General features: G+C 52.7%; 3 protein-coding genes across 3 annotated transcripts; 2 read left to right on the forward strand and 1 right to left on the reverse strand.

Moving 5' to 3' along the window:
* The first annotated feature begins 2,641 nt into the window (after window positions 1-2,641).
* On the forward strand, window positions 2,642-4,668 carry LOC149809083 (uncharacterized). Its single transcript, XM_089995001.1, has 4 exons — window positions 2,642-2,857; window positions 2,989-3,282; window positions 3,931-4,173; window positions 4,477-4,668. The coding sequence occupies exons 1-4, from the start codon at window positions 2,642-2,644 to the stop codon at window positions 4,666-4,668; spliced, it is 945 nt and encodes a 314-aa protein (XP_089851127.1).
* Window positions 4,669-9,928: 5,260 nt separating this feature from the next.
* LOC149809084 (cytochrome c oxidase assembly protein COX11, mitochondrial-like) lies at window positions 9,929-13,208 on the forward strand. Its single transcript, XM_089995002.1, has 4 exons — window positions 9,929-10,204; window positions 10,497-10,750; window positions 12,199-12,391; window positions 12,915-13,208. Exons 1-4 carry the CDS (start codon window positions 9,929-9,931, stop codon window positions 13,206-13,208), a joined length of 1,017 nt encoding a protein of 338 aa, XP_089851128.1.
* Window positions 13,209-13,559: 351 nt separating this feature from the next.
* On the reverse strand, window positions 13,560-17,219 carry LOC149809085 (lipoyl synthase, chloroplastic-like). Its single transcript, XM_089995003.1, has 4 exons — window positions 16,722-17,219; window positions 15,549-15,788; window positions 14,432-14,715; window positions 13,560-13,671 (listed from the first exon to the last, which is right to left on the reverse strand). Exons 1-4 carry the CDS (start codon window positions 17,217-17,219, stop codon window positions 13,560-13,562), a joined length of 1,134 nt encoding a protein of 377 aa, XP_089851129.1.
* Between the last annotated feature and the right edge of the window lie 1,103 nt (window positions 17,220-18,322).

Raw genomic sequence — 18,322 nt, forward strand, 5'->3', positions numbered from 1 at the left:
GTCACTTGAAAGTCAGTCTGAATCGGGCGGCAATGCAGGTCAGTAGGGCTGAGTTTTGAACATAGTACCTCGTGCAATTACAGGGTCATTGAGGGTTTGCATCGTCCACAGTCCTGCAAGCGCAGACCTGTGCTTGAGTTTGATTCAGGGCTGGCAGGCATCACCAGGGGAGGGTACAGCCGCGTTTCCCGATGCACTAAAGCATGAACACTATGCCTGCAGACAGGAGTATAGGGCGGAGGTGATCCCAGAGCACCTCGTCACCGACGTCAGGACGTTGCAGGGGCTGGGCGCGCTGGAGGAGAGCATGCTTGAGGGGGGGGACGTGGACCTCGATGAGTCGTCGCCTGCGTCTAGCAGCGACACCAGCGAGAGTGCGACCCCTCAACAAGACGTCTCGTTTGCAACCCCCCGCATGCTGTCAGCCGCAGCTGCGCGTGCGCCGCCCGCGCAAGAGCACGAAGTGGTCGGCTTTGTGTCCAAAATCACGCAGCAGGCACAGCATGAGCCTCAGAGCGCACCTGTAGCGAGAGCCCTCGACATGCCCTCGAGCGCTGAGGTGCCTGATGCGCTCGTGCGCTTATCGGCTGCGGCGCGGCTGCAGATCACGTCTGGAATCCTCGGCATGGGCGGTACAGGCGCCCGCCCACGCCGCGACCTGACACACACCGCTACGCTGCCCACCTCGAGTCGTACGATCACAACAGGGCAGATGGTGACGACGGGTCGCGTGCACAGCCTGCCAACCAACTTGGACGGTAACGGCGACATGCTCGCCGCACAGAGAGCGGCGTTCTTGCACAGCCCGGCCTCGATGGCCGTGGATGCACGGATTGGCCCCCCCCCCAGGCAAATCTCTGTCTCAGATACGCTCGACCATGCAGAAGAAGACGCCTTCCTCGAGCACCTCAGGCAGCAAGGGAAGCTCACCTCGCAGTACACCAACCACCTCTTTGGCCCCCCCGAGGCGGTCCATAGTTCAATTCCGCTCCTGTTTCCCGGAGATGACATGCTGAGTCGGTCACATCTGCGATTCAGCGCCCAAACAGCGCCGGCCCCCCCATGCGCATGAGCGCCACTGCAGGAATGCCGTTGTTCCAAGACGCCCTTTCTTTCGGCCGCCGCCCTGTCTCGACATCGTCCACCCCCCGCGTTTGTGGCAAACTCTCTAGATCCGCTTGCCCATGCTGTGCCATCAAGCACTGGCATGCTCCCTCTGCGAAGCGCCGATGATGTCGTTCGCGCAAGTCGAGGTTCAAACCTTCTCGCGCCGCACCCTCCCCCCATGCTGTCTCCGCACGTGCCGCTCGCAGACGTCAACAGCCGGGCCCCGGCATATTCTGTGGCGGTGTATACTGGGGCTGCGCCTGGGAGCGGCAATGCGGCCGTGACACCAGACCCCCTGCGTCTACGTAACGATAACGCAGCGGCGCAAACACACACCAATGCGGCCGGAGGCAACATGTTCCGGTTTCCCACAGTCTTGGATCCCGGCACGGGCCAGGATGGTGCGCGCAGTACGGCACCGGCGAGCCCCGGGCCTCCAGCGAAGCGGCGAGCGTCCAACAGCACCGGGCCACCGCACGAGTTGATTTCGCTGTCCGAGCCGGGCCTGCGTGCAGCACCGCTGAGTCACGGCATCGACATGTTCCGCGACAACGTCAGCGCAGGCGTCCTGTCCTCCCCCCCTGCGGAGCCCTCACATCAGCACAGCGCCGTGCAGCAGGCGGCGCTGCTGAGTCAGACGATTACTGCTGACAAGGGCGCGGACGAGGACGAGGAGGAATGCCGGCAGAAGTCGATGCTGCGTGTCGAGGCATGGCTGTCGGAGACTGAGGACGCCTCTGACGCGCATTCAGGCCCTCCGGCGACAGAGTGGGGTCCGCATGATGAGCTCACGGATGAGCGGACGCGTGCCGAAGGGGGGGGGGGGTACGGCAAACCTGCGCAAGTTGCTGGTCCTATCAACATCTGGGAACAGGAGGAAGGCGCTATGACGCCTCGCGATGCCGAGATGCAGCTATCAGCCTCGCTCCGCATGCATGCGGTCGTGTCAAACATCTCCCCAGTTCATCGGCCCAGTAACGAGTTGGTTCAGAAGCTGGACCTTTCAAAGCCTGCTTTGACCCAGAATCGGAGATCCATCACATGCACCGACATCCTTATCTACTTCATGACGTGTAATCTCGACATGTCACAAGTCGTTGCGGTGCGCTACTGCCAGCATTCTTGCGAACTGACTTCAAAGCTAGCTTGCTGAAGCGTGTGCAGGTTGTCACTCTTGAACAGCCTTTCATCAGTGTCTGACTTGCACCTGACTTGTCGATTTTTGATGTTATGCACGCCGCGCCGTGACTGTGTTGAGTTCAGCAATTGCAACCGGTTGTTCAAGGTTCGCAGTCTCGGTTTTCCCATCTTGCTTTGACTGTCAAAGCGAAGGTGGGAAATAATCACATGCACCGTCCTCGAGCAAAATGGTAGGCGCTTGTATCCTGCCATGTTACATAACCTCTTCCTCAACTGAAGACTTGCAGCTCTTATTGCTGGCAATCACAAGTGTATGTGTACCACGCTTTATGTCCCTCGGTCTCGTTGATTCGACCCAGTGGTCAATCAAAAGGCATCAACGATACCATAAGCAATGCTGTCGGGTATGTACCTGTCACTGGTGATGTATCGTTCCACGACGCTGTATGGACATTGGCAAGCGCAAACGCAACTCAAGAACCTCGTTACCGTGACTGCAATTCAAAGCAAGCATATCCTGCATCCTTCCTTCCTTATCTGGGAGGCCGTGATGCGTCATGTTAACTGTGTTTTGCCAGACCCTCTGACTTTCGTCTCCAGAAACCTGAAAGTAGTTGTATTGTCGGGACTAGAATGAGGGTTGGAACCCATCTATGCGAAGCACTTCATGCTATAGTGCATGGGCGTGGCCACCTGCCCTGTGCTAACCCTGCCATCTATTAACCTGTGTGCACGATGCAGGATGCTCCGCAGCAGCCAGGGGGCTGCTGTGCATTTGGCATGTTTTCGCGGCCAAAGCCGCTCCCCAAGGGCCTAGAGCAGCAGCGACTCCGCCTGCTGGGCCTCGCCAAGCTCCAGCCAGACGGCATGAACGAAATGCATGAGCTGCTGTTGATGTCAGTGTTCCGGTGTTTCGTTGGACGCCCTGCCCACAGCGCTATGGACCCCACTGGAGCTGCTTGGTTTCCAGGGCTCAGACCCTGCGACCGACACTCGTGGTGCCGGCGTGCTCAGCATCATTCACTTGCTCCAGCTGTACATGCACAGCAAGCGCAACGCTGACACTGCTGTTTGCCCTCAGCCAGGACCCCATTCAGGTGTGCACTGCCAACATTCCCAACCCTTGGCGGTACAAATTCTGGGTTTCATTCTGGGTTTGGTGTTCCAAGCAGCACTCGGCATTGTGAATGTCCATGTGGTCTCGTAGGAAATGGTGCATTTCTGCTGTTCTTCGAGCTTCGGGGCCGGAATGTGGGTCTGCTGGTCCATTTTCTGCGCTCAGATTCCTGCCGCAGGGCACCTGCCAGAACGCTTACGTTTCGTTATTAGGGACATGGAACTTAATGGCATGCCTGCTCACATTCAGCAATGCGCTGGCCGTACCGTTTAAGATGTTGAATCTGCTTTGAACATGCTAGCCAATTCCTGAACCAAACCATATGCATCGTCACCAACTGCACTGCTCTTGGAGATCTATTGACAGGCACAACACCACAGCTCTGTTCAATTTTGGGTCATGTGCAGCCGATTGCTCTGTCTGCATTTCAAAATCACAGTCTCTGGCCCACTGAGCTGGCGGGAGTCTGCTCAAGAGCCCAGAATCAGGGGGTCAGAGCTGTCAAGTGATGATGATGTATTGCTTTACAACCTACCGCATCTACATGGACTGTCAAATGTGTGCAGGAGTTCCCTTTAGCGCTTGTTGGCATCAACATCACGATGTGGACCATCGAGCTGGCTCGCTCTGGCGAATTGAACAGCGTCGCAATCCGCCGTAGCAGCCTGACTCAGACCGCCCTCGAGTTCTATGTGGGGTCGTTCTACAACTTCTACCTCCGCTGGGTACAAAAGAAGTACACGATGGCCAATAGCAGTGAGGCGCTCGCAAACATGAAGGCGTATGCCAAGAAGAATGCCAGCACGATGGTTTCTCATGCCTCGTTGTTGCTGACTCGACCCGACGGGAAATCGCCCTGAGGTGTCTGAGCACGCTCTCTCTCTTGTGATGAGGAGCTAGCATCTTGCCAGGCCACACTCTATGGGCCGGTTGCCCCTCAACTGCTCAGATTTGCAGGGCAATAACTGGTGTCGACCCCTTGCATGGAGCGAACAATTGAACCTGCAGCGACTGCCGTCGTCATGCTCAGTGCTTCGCCAGAATGGGTTTCGACCCCCATTTTTGTCCCGAAAATTCGTGCATTCCGGGCATCAGGACCCCAAAAATGACAGGGTCTGGCCAGACACTGGTCAGGCTGCACCGGCAGTGCAGCCGAGTGCGCTGATGACTTGCTCTGCATGCAAGCGCTCCGGCATGTGCGTCAACTGGAGCTTTCTTGCCTTGTGGTCGGAATGGAAAAGCAAGCCATCGCCTGCACATCGTCGCAGCTGATTCAGGCCGTCATCAGCAGGCGCCGTCGCTGATGTCACCGAGTGGGAGATCTATCCTGATCTTGGTCCATGTATCCGTAGACAGAGCCGTCCAAGTCCGCTGTTGAGCCATACCCTTGGTCAAGAGTGGGGTCACAAGCAAGGCGCAAGCTGACATTTTGATACACTTAATCCAGCTGTTCAAGAGCTACACTTATGTTGTGATACAGAAAGATTCTTTTCCTGCTCTGCCTATACCCAGCGTGCTGTTCTTCCAGGGAGGCCATGTATCCTGGATTGCTGATTTGCTGCCTGCTTGACGATGAGCAGTCAACGTGGTGGCTTCAACCAATCATGGTTTTCACCCAAGACTTGAAATTGAACCAACCTTCCATTATCAGTGATGCTTTGCACCCTGGCTTGTCGCCCAGCCAAGCCGGCTGATTACAGCACTGGTTGGAAGTGATGCAAGTATTGTGCTATGTCTCAGCAACAACACACTCCATCCAGGTCGGGCCACACCCAGCCCAACGCTACCTGTCGAAATTTGGGTTGGCTTGGTCTTTTGGGTCGGTGGTTCCTTATGACAGGTTGGCCTAACAGAGCAGCGTGCAGTAATGTGCCGCACGAGTGCAGTGGCAGGGTGTTCAGTCAGGGTTGCATCCATCATGGCGAAGCGAATCGCAATCATTGCCGGAGCCACTCGCGTGTTTTACTTATCCATTGCTTGTGTGTCAGATGCTTTATTTCCAGACTATGATACGTCTTCACAACTAGCAACACGAGGTTGTGAACGCGATGCGAAACTCGAACATGGCAACCGAGCGCTTGACATCAGCACATCAAGTGTCGTCTGGGATTCAGTTTATTATGATCGCATAGCGCAGTGTGGGTACGAGTACGAGCAGTACTATGCATTTTTTCCTGCCTTGCCCCACATCCAAGCGACATTGGCTGGCGTTGTTGGGCGTCGCTACTCTGCACTTGTTCGCCCCGTCGCCGCTGTCCTCATAACGTTAGCGTCCTTTATCGCTGCTGCGACTCTGATGTACACGTACGATCCGGGCCCGAATGATTCATTTTGCTGATCTGATGCGAGGTCGTCAAGAGTCTTCCCGAAACCAATTTCCGGCCGGCACCTTGCTTGCGCACGGGCTTGAGAAACCGTGCCTTCATAGCATGCATCCATTTGTTGTGAACGATCACCGTTATATATAAAGTCGTTGACGTCACTCGACATTGTTCTGCAGGATCGGGTGCCATGTTTTGAGAGACAAGCGAAAGGCGGCGTTGTCTGTCCTGTTGATGTGCATCTCTCCAGCCTCTGTGTTCCTAACATACGGCTACACTGAGGCACTATTCCTTGCATCAACGTGTCTGGAGTGTGTTCCCTCTACGTCTGGGACCTACCCATGGCCGCAGCTATTGCCTTCTGTGCCTCCTGCACCGTCAGGTCCAATGGTACACATCCTCCATGCCGTGCTGCATGCAGCGCAGCAGCAAACCTCTGGTGCATTTTGTGTACACCTGTCCCAGACCAGCTGACGATGCGAGGTCCAATACCAATTCAAACAGTTGTCTTCGAACAAGATAATCTTAAGCCCGAGAGCCACTGTACGGATTGCGAACCCATGTTCGTGCTTGCAATTTCAAGAGGTTTTGTTTGTTCAACTTTGCAGTGCGCTATCCGTCTCACACGCGCCCCACTTGTGTGTTGTCAGAACCTCGCAGGCAACCAAGGTTGGCTTGTGGCTGCCCGTCCCATGCCGCCCAAACACGACGAGGTTAGTAGATTGTTGCCTTCATAAATTTTAAACATGCACACCCCCTTCAACCAGGTATTTTTGGTATGCCTGCCGTTCAGAGCTGGTGGAGTCATGGCTGCACGTTTGCCCAATGAGCGTAATGAGCTACTCCCCCATCTTTGATGCCCTTGATTGTACTGCGCCCGCAAAAACAAGCATACGGACGAAAGCGTACGTGATGATCACTCTCAAACTGCCAAGCGGCACTTGGAGTTGGCAATATTCATGTGGACGTGATAGTGTGGGCAACCATGCACACCACTTTCGTGCAGCTGCAGCCAAAAATGTGGTGCTGCGTTGTGTAAATCAAAACTCGTGGTTACATGCATTTTCCATAACAAAAATAACAAAAATTGAACTTTGTTTTGCATGATCGCCTGGGAAGCATGCAGGCATTGTCAATGCGGGCTTTCTGTTGCATGAGGCGGCTACACAGCTCTCTGAGAGCTGGCAAGGGAGGCGCCCTTGGTCCAGCAGCATTTCAAGGGCTCTGTACCTTTGCTTGGGTGTTGTGAGCATGCTCGCCGTCTCCTCTAGCGTTCTCCTTCCTGGTGAGTGGCGTTTCTGCTTGTATATTGGTTGTCTCTCGCTTTGTGCGTTCAACATAAACGCAGAGCGTGTCAGAGTATGTTCGAATGTAAGCGATAAGTCCTTGGTCATAGTTCACGGTTGCAGCGAAGCTAGTAATCCAGGCGTAAGGTTGTCAGCTTCACTGCAACTGTAGAATATGACGATGTCTTACAGATCGTAATCCAACAGAGTATGGCTTTATCATCGTGTCCTACATCCAGCAGATGCAGCGAAGCTATCTGTAAGCCTGTACAAGAGCGTATAACTGGTACCAGAAATGTTGAATATTGTTATGTAATTATGTACGTGCTGATCCAACAAATGGGCAGCCAAATTCGCTTTTGTACAGCCCTAGCTATCTGTAGATGCCTCATCCTGGGGTTAGGCTCATGGGCCCCATGATGTGGCGTCTTGCCATGCATTGTGAGATTGGGGTACAGGATCAGTTCTACACACGTGGCATTAGCTTGTCAAGAGCCCACTTTCGCCTTGCGAAGCACGATTGTGTTTGGGTGACGAGAAACATTTTCAGATCCGATATGTGTAAATGCACCGGCAGAATAATGCATGTTACATGATGTGATGTCACACACGCAAAGCACAAAGGCATGCATGCGCTCTTTTGATTTTGGTGTCACGCCTCCAAAGCAAGTCTGGATGCCCTGATATTGAGGTGTTCAGGACAGTCGCTGCACTGGGCGGTTGGGGATCTGACTCACAATTACGTCATCATGCCCCACAACACTCCTCCTCTGGCACCAACCAAACCCACCTGAAACATGGGAATCCATCCAAGCTCATGATCATGTCTGTCACCTCCCGATGCCATTGCTCATAGAACTTTTTCACGGACGCTCTGGTATGCGTTGCACTTGCGTGGTTGTCACTTGATTGCAACGTGCAGGCTACCGTGCATTCTGTTCCAGCTGGCCCTGGCAGAACAGCGCTGTGAAGAGGCCGTTCTGTATGACTGGGGGCCCCTCTCTTTACTCCCATGTTCAAAGCACGTACTGGGGTGTTGGGTTTTTGCAGTACTATCAAGCGAAACAGGTAACCTTCACTGCCGTTCCACACCTGTATTTCCCTCCAGTCCGGTTCTGATGTTACTGAGAAGGTCACCACACGAAGTGTGACTTTATGAGAATGCACATCCTTTCTTGTCGGGCGTCCTTGCATCATATTACATCATTCTCCTCGACGTCTCATCATATACTTGAAAGGCCTAAACGTTCCTTTTCCAAACCCTACGCGTTCATCAACAGCCTTGGCCACACAGCAAACAAGTATGATGATGTGCTCATGAACACGGCAAGCAGGAGTTGAACTTGCACCAGGCCTTGCCGCTTGCCTCCTTCCGTTGCCGTGCCCTCGGTGTCGAAATAAGCCCTCAAAGCTTCAACCTCTCCAACCTTCAAACTAAGAAGGCAAAGTGCCTGTTCAATACATCATTACGATGACAACGACCACGTTGAACCAAGAGCATTGAAACGACAATAACAAGTTACCAGCCGATTGAAACGAATGCACATTCTTTACATGCCAAGCCTCATCAACTCAAGCGTCTCTCATATGCATGTCATATGCACACTCGTGCCGGGCTATCTCTAAGTACGCCCAGTGTCTCCCACATACGCGTGTAACTGTAGTTAGCCATACGCCAAACTGGCGCGTCCTTACTCCTGATGACTTGTACAGGGCTACCATATCTACATGGAGCGTCAGGTGCAGCTTGTGCGCCTCACAAAGCTGTACACTCTAGGCGCTCGTTCATTCTTTGTCTGCTTCTGATGAATGTGGTTTGCTGCAGATCCAAACTTTGTGGCTGCTGCTCCCATGCTTGCGTTCTCGTTTGCGGCAGTGGCCGCGTATGTTTCAAATTCGTGGGTCCGCTCACTATCGTTTGGAGGCCTAGGCCCCCCTGCCTATGTAGTGTGGCTGAGAAATACCTTGACTGCGCTTCCTGGCCACCACGCAGCTAAAGAAGGTTTGCAGATACAGCACCAATCACCCGCAGTTCAAATTTTAAAGCGCCCCACTTATGATGCCCCTGCAGCATCCATTGCCACTGAAGAACCCAGCGTGGCGGGCCTTGCAGGGCTGCGCCATCGCCATCATCTCTCTACGGTGTTGCTATGTCTGATGGCGTGGGCAGTAGCGCAATGCCTGGGCGTTTTGCAATATCGCAGACGGGATATTTCGGTGACCGCGTCTACGTGTTCGTCGCGCAGCTGGCTGCGATGGCACTGTTCGCTGCCCTTTTCATGCATGTACAAGTGCGCGTCACTCTTCCAGTCACACTTGGCACGCATCAGATCAGCATATCCTCCTACATTGGAATGGCCACACAAAGACTTCAACGACCGAGATTGGGAGCCGGTTGCCATGGTCGGTGCCTGTCATGTATGTGTCTTGAGCTTGTGGTATGGGTTTATTTGACAGACTGCTCCTTTATTGACCCCCTCGTTTCGTTGCAGGTGGCTACGCGATTCCTGTCGTCATGTCCGGCCATCTATTGGTACGCGCGGAGATTCTTAGTAACGAAGGGGCCAAGAAACGCAGCGCAAGCAATTCAAAGGTTTTCCTGGGTGCAATCGTATTGACTTACTGTCTTCTATGGGCATGGACGGGCATGGTTTTATTTCCAAATTTCTACCCTTGGACGTAAGAAACAAATGTAACGTTGATTACATTCCGGGGACATCTCGTCCAAAGCATGCGTGGACGCGATACAAATCGCGCCAACGCTACGCGCCAATCTCGTCACGGACTCCTCGTGCGCAGGCAACGCCACCTGCGCTCACACCTTCAACAATCACATGCCCCTAGTGCTGAGCTTGGCTTCTTCTGCGCTTTCGTTTGAAGAGGAGGAGCCCGTGGGTACATGATGGAGACCTAGCTCATGATTAAGTCAGCATGTCTTCACCGAGCAAGCGCGAATTATGGCAATGTATTACGAATGCTGTCAAGATTGCACAGCAGGTGTATTCTGCACCTTCGTCGACAACCGGGGTAAGACGCGTGGCATACATTGCGACCACAAGGCATGTCGCCCGGGGAAGAACTTCCAATTTACCCTTACTTACGCCACGTTATCAGACGTCGACACGGGATTTGTTGTGGAGAGACAGCATGGCTTTGAGGCATGTGTTACAAAGCAGAGCGATGTCCTCAGCGAGCCGGCCCACTATGAAGCAGAAGAATCGTTCGATAGCCATGTACGCGGTACGTGAAAGCATGGGATGAAAACTGTCATGTAATTTTGTAAATGCATATGCATTTGCTGGATGCGCTTTACGAATGGGGACTCAAGCTTTAGACAGGACCGTGAGGTGCCAGTGTCAGGGTGCAAACCCTGGAGAGACTTCCAGGGGAGTCTGTTCATCTTTCGTTCTTGCATGCTTGGCCACGTAATACGATTCACATGATACAAGCTATTCACAGTAATTGAGCATTGTTCACCCACTGTTTCTGGCACAACTATCGCTCGTCCGTTCATACCTGCGACAGCTGTTGTACATCCTTGCTCTCCACACCACGGCCAAGTCCGCGGTCGACATGGTGCATTTGGGTGAGAAGCTGATCTTAACATCACTCATGCAGGTCGCAATCATTACCGGTATGCTGGGACTTTCGTACTTCGCTGTGCCCCTGTACCGCATGTTCTGTTCAGCAACAGGTTACGGGGGCACAGTCTCACAAGGACAAACTGTGGAAGAGAAGATCAAGAAGCGTGTAGAGAACCCTGACATGAAAACCGAAGAGTGCGCTCTTGAGATAGCTGGAAACCCTGCAGTAAATGCCTGAAAAAACCATGCAACGTCTGACTTTGAGCATCACAAGCGTGCCTGAAGCACATGCCTTCATCTGTGGAGCAGCAACGTGTCACGGAAAGCATTCTGTGATCGATTCTGGAATGATGCAGAAGTCTGGGGCCACGCCCAAGGCCTGAAGCTGGTTGGCGCAAAGTCATGCTGTTTATGACGTCGCTAAACATTGGGCGTGAGGTCTGCCATGCCTGTCAATAGTGAACGCTGCTCTATTTGGCCGTCATATTGTTGTCTTCTTGTTATTTGGCACAACACTATCACTATCATACCCAGTTGGGCACTGGTAATTCGCGAAGTGGATATTCGGTGATGTTTAAAAGAAAGAGCATTCAATTCGTGGCCGGGACTGCATCTCTCAGCGCTGATGCGAACTGAACTCGTATATGTCACTTCGTACCCAGCTTGGGGTGCATCTGTTTGACCTAATTTCCAGGTGAAGACTTGAACGGTTGACCACTGAAATTTGATTGCTGAAACCTGACTGATCAACCACGTCTATTCGCCAAACCGGGTTCCAACCCCATTTCTGTCCCATTTCATGTACTTGCAGGCGTCTGGACCACAAAATCACACTAACTGACGAAATACCGATCCATGCACCTTGGGAGCCTTTTCCGTGACTCATAACTGTGTGGCAATTGTGTCGGGACAATCGTGCCAGGACCAGCCACACATGCAGTGCTAAGCTTGACATGTCGTGTGTGGAATGTATAACGCAAAGAAGAGTTCGGTGAGTGAGGCTGTGTGAGTGTCGTTTAGCAACCTGCAGCAGCCCCTCAAACCAACTTTTGAATCAGCAGGACGCCAAGGTATAGATCCTCAAGGATTGACGAGGTAAAGATCGTTCCCGGGGGCCATCTCCCTCTATCATGGGTTCTGGATCGGTGAGATGTCTTTATTACAACTTGACATACGAAAGAAACTTCATCGCATGCCTCGAAAAACGGAGCTGAATTTGCCATTGCCGACCAGGCAACCACCCACGTACAATTTGTGCAGTGACTACATCGTCAGTTTAATTGTGGTGGTCAAATTAACTGTTGCCAAGCTCAGGGCACACAAACATCTGCCTTGTCATTGAGGAGTGACATTCCCCTAATTCCTGGAACCCTTCCAGAGCCACATCTGCATGCTCTCCACAAGCGTTGAAAATGACATTTGGTCATGGTGCAGGCCAGCGCTTCGCCAGAGTGGGGCTCGACACCTGTTTCTGCCCTGGATAATCATGCATGTTCAGGGATACAGACCCACAAAGTAAACTGCCTGGCGAAGCACTGGTGCCGTCTATCTCTCTCGTGGATTACGGGTTGGTGAGATGTCTTACTATACAACTTGCCGCATCTGCATGCTCTCCGCTAGCTCTGAAACGACATTTGCTGCAGAGCTGCGGCTGCACGTGAGATCACGGTCACCTTCACGGCCGAGGTACAGCCTGGCATGAAATGGACTTTTCAGCCCAGTCAGCGGCGGGTAAAGATCCGGCCGGGCGTGAGCACCCTGGTGTTTTACACGGCCAGCAACAACAGCAACGAGGATATCACAGGCGTTTCAACCTACAATGTGAACCCTCCCCAGGCATGCTTCTGCTGACAATGTTCCATCAGAATGGGGTTCAAACAGTTTCCCCCCCAAAATCCATGCATGCGCAGGCGTCTGATGACGATGTACCTTCTTACAACACTACCGCGTCCTCATGGACATTGCCGTCTGAACCCAGATGTCACTCTGGCGAACCACTGTCTGCTGAAACCGCTTGTCACGCAGTTGTGCTCAAAGCCAAGCACATTTTAAGGTCAACACAACACAAAACTAATACTGTCTTGAAGAAAGGGGTTGAAAGTGCTTGAATGACAAGCTGGCATGCATCGTTCAGCGTGGACAGTTTTTGTTGCCGTCCATTCTGTTCTTGCACACTACGCCTTGTTCGTTGTGTGACATGTGCGCGAATGGCATACCCATGGTATGATACCATGGACAATGAGGATGTCGAAGTCCATGACTTACACAATATTGCTGGCATTCACGTCGCTCACAGGCAATGTATCCAAAGTACCAACGGCCAATTTCGCTGCATTGATCCTGTCATCCGTGCATGCAGGTGGGCTACTATTTTAACAAGATCCAGTGCTTCTGCTTTGAAGAGCAGCGCCTGCGACCCGGGGAGACCGTTGACATGCCCATATTTTTCTACATCGATCCTGAGTTTGCAACTGATAGGAGGTTGCATAATGTGGACCATGTCACACTATCTTATGTGTTTTTCAAGACGGGGGAGCTTCCCACAAATGACGACGGCACCCCACTCGAACCTGGGCAAAGCATGCCGGCTCATTTGCTTCCGTCTCAGCAGGGGTTGCGGCAGGGGAAGAGTCAACCCACGGCTAACACGTAGAAGGAAGTTTAAGTAATGGCAAGATCAGCGGGAAAACCTGTGTATGTAAATGACTTGACGGTGGTTTGATACACAGCGCTCATTTCATTCCATTAAATACATCACATGTACATTCCAACCAAGGCACCCTTGGTGTCATGCGACATACAGATCGCGCTGCTGCAGCGATACAATGGCCACTGTGAAATAGGCATTCATAAAACCAAAGCACGTTCGAATCCTGCTCAAAATGCTGGTATGTCTGTACAACACACATTGACAACTCCTTGTTGACACCAGCAAGGCTATGAGCCTGATAGGTGGCTGCCATGCAATGCGCGGCTTTTCACTTTGAAATGGCCACTGCACACATCATGGCGTCGTGTGCGTTGCACTGACAGTGCGGTCGCCTTTGATCATCGCTTCCAAGAAGAACTCGCCCGCTTTGTACGATGAACGCACCAAGGGCCCTGACGCGACATACCTGCATAGGCGTGGTCTAGATCTGAGTCACACTACATCAAAGGCAAACTGCATGCGGTTTGGTGCCAAACCTCAGTGCTTCGTCTGAGACTTCTCCCAGTTATGAAGCAAATGGGCGTCGGTATTGCCCTGTGCACCCAGTTTCGTGCAAGTTCGCCGAGACGGCGGCGCAGTTGCTGCAAGAGACAACCAGAAGCGAACAAAACACTGCACTGCTGCCCAATGACTACGCCATTGCCGTGCTGTCACACGAGACATCTGGACGTATGGATAAGCCAGCTATGCGGTTAGTAACGCCCTGCAATTGTTGCGTCAGCAAGAGGAGTGGATGTGTAACCAACGCGGCCGCTCAACATTTGTGCAGAGGCAATGCTTTGATGTACCGGCGATCTCTTTCGATGGTTTCTAGTGTCAAGGGCAAATCAGAGCGGACTCGACACTCCCATCTGCTGGCATTCTGGCAAGTTCGGGACCGGCGTCGCTGTTCAGCCTGGACTGTGGTGTTGTTCCTGTCGATGTAATGCATCGAAAGCAGGTCATGGGCGCTGGGGTTGGGCAGCGACGCCACGGTACACCAGACAACACGCACGGCACCTTGTGGTAAGACTGAGGCAGATTCGGGCACAATCGGAAGCACCTTTCCACCCAGGATTGGTTCTATCTAGCGCTAGCTTGCCTCGATCGGCGGGCCGGTCACCTCGCGCCATTACTACTGTTAGGACATCTATAATAGGATGACATCCCTTGGAAGGAGGGCGCACCTGAACCCGACAACGTCCTCTCCGTACTCCCGCCAGTGTTCAAACTTCTCCGGAGGTACGTACTCATGCACCGGGAGGTGCTGCGGCGTGGGCTGCAAGTATTGCCCGAACGTGACAATGTCCACCCCGATCGCCCGCAAGTCGTACAAGGTGTCGATGATTTCGTCGTCGGTTTCTCCAAGACCCAGCATGATCGATGACTTAGTGTAGACGCCACATTCCTTGGCGGCTTTGAGCACATCCAAGGACTGTATGTAGCCAGCCCTCGAGTCCCGGACACGCTTCTGCATGCCATCACAGGTAAGGAGTGTGTCCTCTCTTATGCAGTTTAAATGGCTTACCAATCAATTGACAAGTACTTGTCAGCATGTCCCACCGCTAGTGGCGATACGTGAAGTGTCCGCGGGAACTATTCGTGACATACATTGCTTGTGCTGGAATCGGTCAGATAGGTCTATCGTCATAAGGTCTCCATGGTCCATGGAGATGTATGCATGGCATGGAGGACATCGCTCGGGAACACGTACGCACTCCTGAAGTGATTAAATTGCAGGGTATCAGCAGGTGAAATGACCGGCAGAGTCTGCACTCGAAGATAGCACCATTGAATGTGCAGCCCTATTCCGTTTGCCTGAGATGGTGGTATTCGTAGAACTGATTCCCAAGCAGTACTTGGAGTTGCCAATGTCCATGTGGATGCGGTAGAGTTGTAAACCGATACATCATCAGCATTCAAAACCACCCGCTATGCACTAGCAAACTCTTGCTCACCCTCAAATCGCACGCTTGTGCGTCGCATTCCGACTCCTTGGTTCAAGAAAGTAGCCGGAGTGCGACGCTGAATTGTGTACGATGACGCAGGAGGAGTCCACAAAACGCTTTGTCTAAGAAGCTCCCGGGAGAAACGCCAGGCGCACAGATGATCGTTGCAATGCAGAGGTTAGACGATCAGCAACTGGGTTACTATACAGGCGGGAAACGATTATCAGCCAGCAACTAGCCGTCCTCAAACGCAGCCTGCTCCTCCCGGAATCACCACTGAAGGCAGTGGATCGGGAGCTGCTGCCATTGCGAGTTGAGTTGCCTACGCCACAAGAAATTGCAAAATGCAGCGTGCCTGCAAACGGTCGACTGTCTCGATGTTGTGCGCGTAGACATCGAGGCCAGAGCGTGCAAGGTGCTGGACAGCCGTGAGGTCGCCACGGAAGTCCGGGGTTAGGCACTCCACAAGGATCGAAGGCCTAAGTTGCTTCAGCCGCCGAACCGTCTCCGAAAAGTGCTCCGCTCCTCCATCCGCCATGTCATCGCGATCCACGGATGTCAAGACAATGTACCCCACTCCCCAGCTTGCCACCGCCTGCGCACAGTGATCCTCGGTATCGGCACCCTACGTATGTGTGTAATCTACGTACTGTGCATTCCATGTATTTCCGTACCCGTATGCTTCAGCTACTGCCCCGCAAGGCGAGAGACGAGGGAGCGAAGCGACCGAGTGAACTGTATAAGAAACCATGATGATGATGTATCATTTACAACACTACCGCATCCACATGGACATTCGCAACTCCAAGCACTCCTTGGGAACCAGTGCTACCGTTACCATCACCTGAGGCAAGCGTACCTGGACCAGCCTGACTTACGAAAGCCTTACCATATGTATCCGATTACAGAGAAGACACAACCCCTAACCCCTAACCCCTAACCCCATACCTCAAGCTGTAACTTTTTGAATACAAAACCCTTACACACTCGCAATCGTACGGTACGGTAATACATATGCATGTACCAGGGTACTGCGAGTAGTGGTACCGCGACTCATCTGTGACGCGTCTGCTTGCCCGTCCAGTTTGACAGCAGTCACACTTGGGCGGCCCCCGTCCCCTCCCGCTGCACAGCTAGCATGACGTAAGACATGCCCTGTCTTTGCTGAAGCACACTTTTGCACCTATCATCTCCTCATGCACGGCATTCAGAAACCTTGGGTCTTGGACGCATCATGGGTCATGCAGCTCGAGCGCCTGGAGCGGTACAGTTTCGTGTGAAAAAGCATGCAGCTGGCACCCACACATGCTCGGACATCTCTCTTATTGACATGCGGGATGAAGTGCCGTAATACTGTACCGTTTTATAACACTACCGCATCTTTATGGACATTGACAACCCCAAGAACTACTTGGGAATCACCATAATGGCAATGTGAATGCAGAAAGTGCAGCACAACAGGATATTCATATCCCCTCATGCGCTTGCCTGAATGGGTGTTGCTGCCCGTGAGAGGATTTCCACCCACCTGTGCTGTATTTTCAGGCTCCATTGGATCAGCAGGCTCTGGCATCCGATTTGTGTTCACTGCACAAAAACGGCAGCCGCGAGTGCAGGTGTCGCCTAACAGCATGATGGTCGCAGTCCCTGTCCGTCCGTTCCAGCACTCGCCAATATTTGGACATTTGGCTTCCTCACAAACGGTTGCCAGCCTGGAGCCTCGCACGTCTGACGTGAGCTGTTCAAAGCGCTCCCCTTGTGGCGCTCGTTGTCGCAGCCACGGGGCCTTGTTCTGATTTACAAGTGGCTCGTGCACGACCTCCTGAACGTGAGGCATACGCGTCGCCATGTGCTGTTCCGCTAAGGCTGCCAGTGACGGGTCCTTCTCGACAGCAAGGCGTATCAGCTCTGCGTAAGCGTCCACTGGCAACTCCGTCGGCAACTCATCAGTATCGTGGACAAGAGCTCGAGAGCGATAGACCTGCAATACGCCATGGCTTCTGAGTGTGCGGGCATCTTGAGACATCAATGTTGCTCACTCGAACCAAATTAGATTGCACTGTACATGAGCTGGGAAATTCAGAGTTGGATAGGCGGATTCGTGGCTAGTCGGGTTGTGTCAGCGGGTCAAAATCTAGCCTGCAAAGGAAGCCGAAGTCTATGATATTAGCAACGCAAACTAAAGACAGACTCAACTCCTGTTCGTGCTACTTCCTGGGCTGGATGTGCTGAAAACACAACGCGATGCCAGTTCCGCAGAGCTGTCGGTACCTCTTGATCATGGAATCGAAGAGGCTGGACAGGAACTGCGAATCAAAGATGTTGTCTCTGGCACGGATAAGCTTAACTGCAGCGCGCATGTTGGCAACACCCTGATGGACGAGAACAAATGTTGGGGATGTACATCGATGGAGTACGCATGCATATGCGATAAGCAGGCCACCGATAGTGACGACTGGATTTGTTGTTGTGATATGAAGGCACAGACCTACGCTTGTATACATTTGAAAAGAGACATACCCGGGCACGAGCATGGGGTTGACATGAGGCAAGCACTGCAACTGGCGCTGGTCTGCTTAATACGGAAGCCATTGTACATTAATATCCTATATCAGCGAAGGGAAAACAGACTGACTTACAGCACTGCTTCTATGTGAGTGTGCGAGCGAGTGGTGTACGTTCTGGCGTGTGCCCCAAGGCACGATTGTATGACAGTTCATTCAAACAAGCCAGGTGCATTCGCACTGCAAGTAGACCAATTGCCATGGCACGTCAGAGATTGGCAGGGTTACTTGGCACCGCCATGTTGGCAGGCGACGGCCAGGGCTAGTCCCTGCTAGCCTGTCGCAACCCTATCGGTCATTACGTAAAGTGAAATGCCTGTATGCATCTGGAGATAGACAAAGCGCTGAATACAAAACCATTGTCAATGGCATTGACAATGGCATTGTAGCCACCCATACGGACAAGGGCCGAATGATTTGAAGCCCAGGCTGCAGCTGCCTCACATGTGTGGTGACACGGACGTGCAAATAGGTGATTGTATGCGTTCCAGCAACACATACCACACAGCAAGATATTGTCAGGTCCCCATCACGGCAGAATCCTTGTGTGGTTCACATTGCCTAC

Source organism: Nuphar pumila, unplaced genomic scaffold (assembly GCF_984573655.1).
Source record: "Nuphar pumila unplaced genomic scaffold, dmNupPumi1.hap1.1 HAP1_SCAFFOLD_1751, whole genome shotgun sequence".
Taxonomy (NCBI): Eukaryota; Viridiplantae; Streptophyta; class Magnoliopsida; order Nymphaeales; family Nymphaeaceae; genus Nuphar; species Nuphar pumila.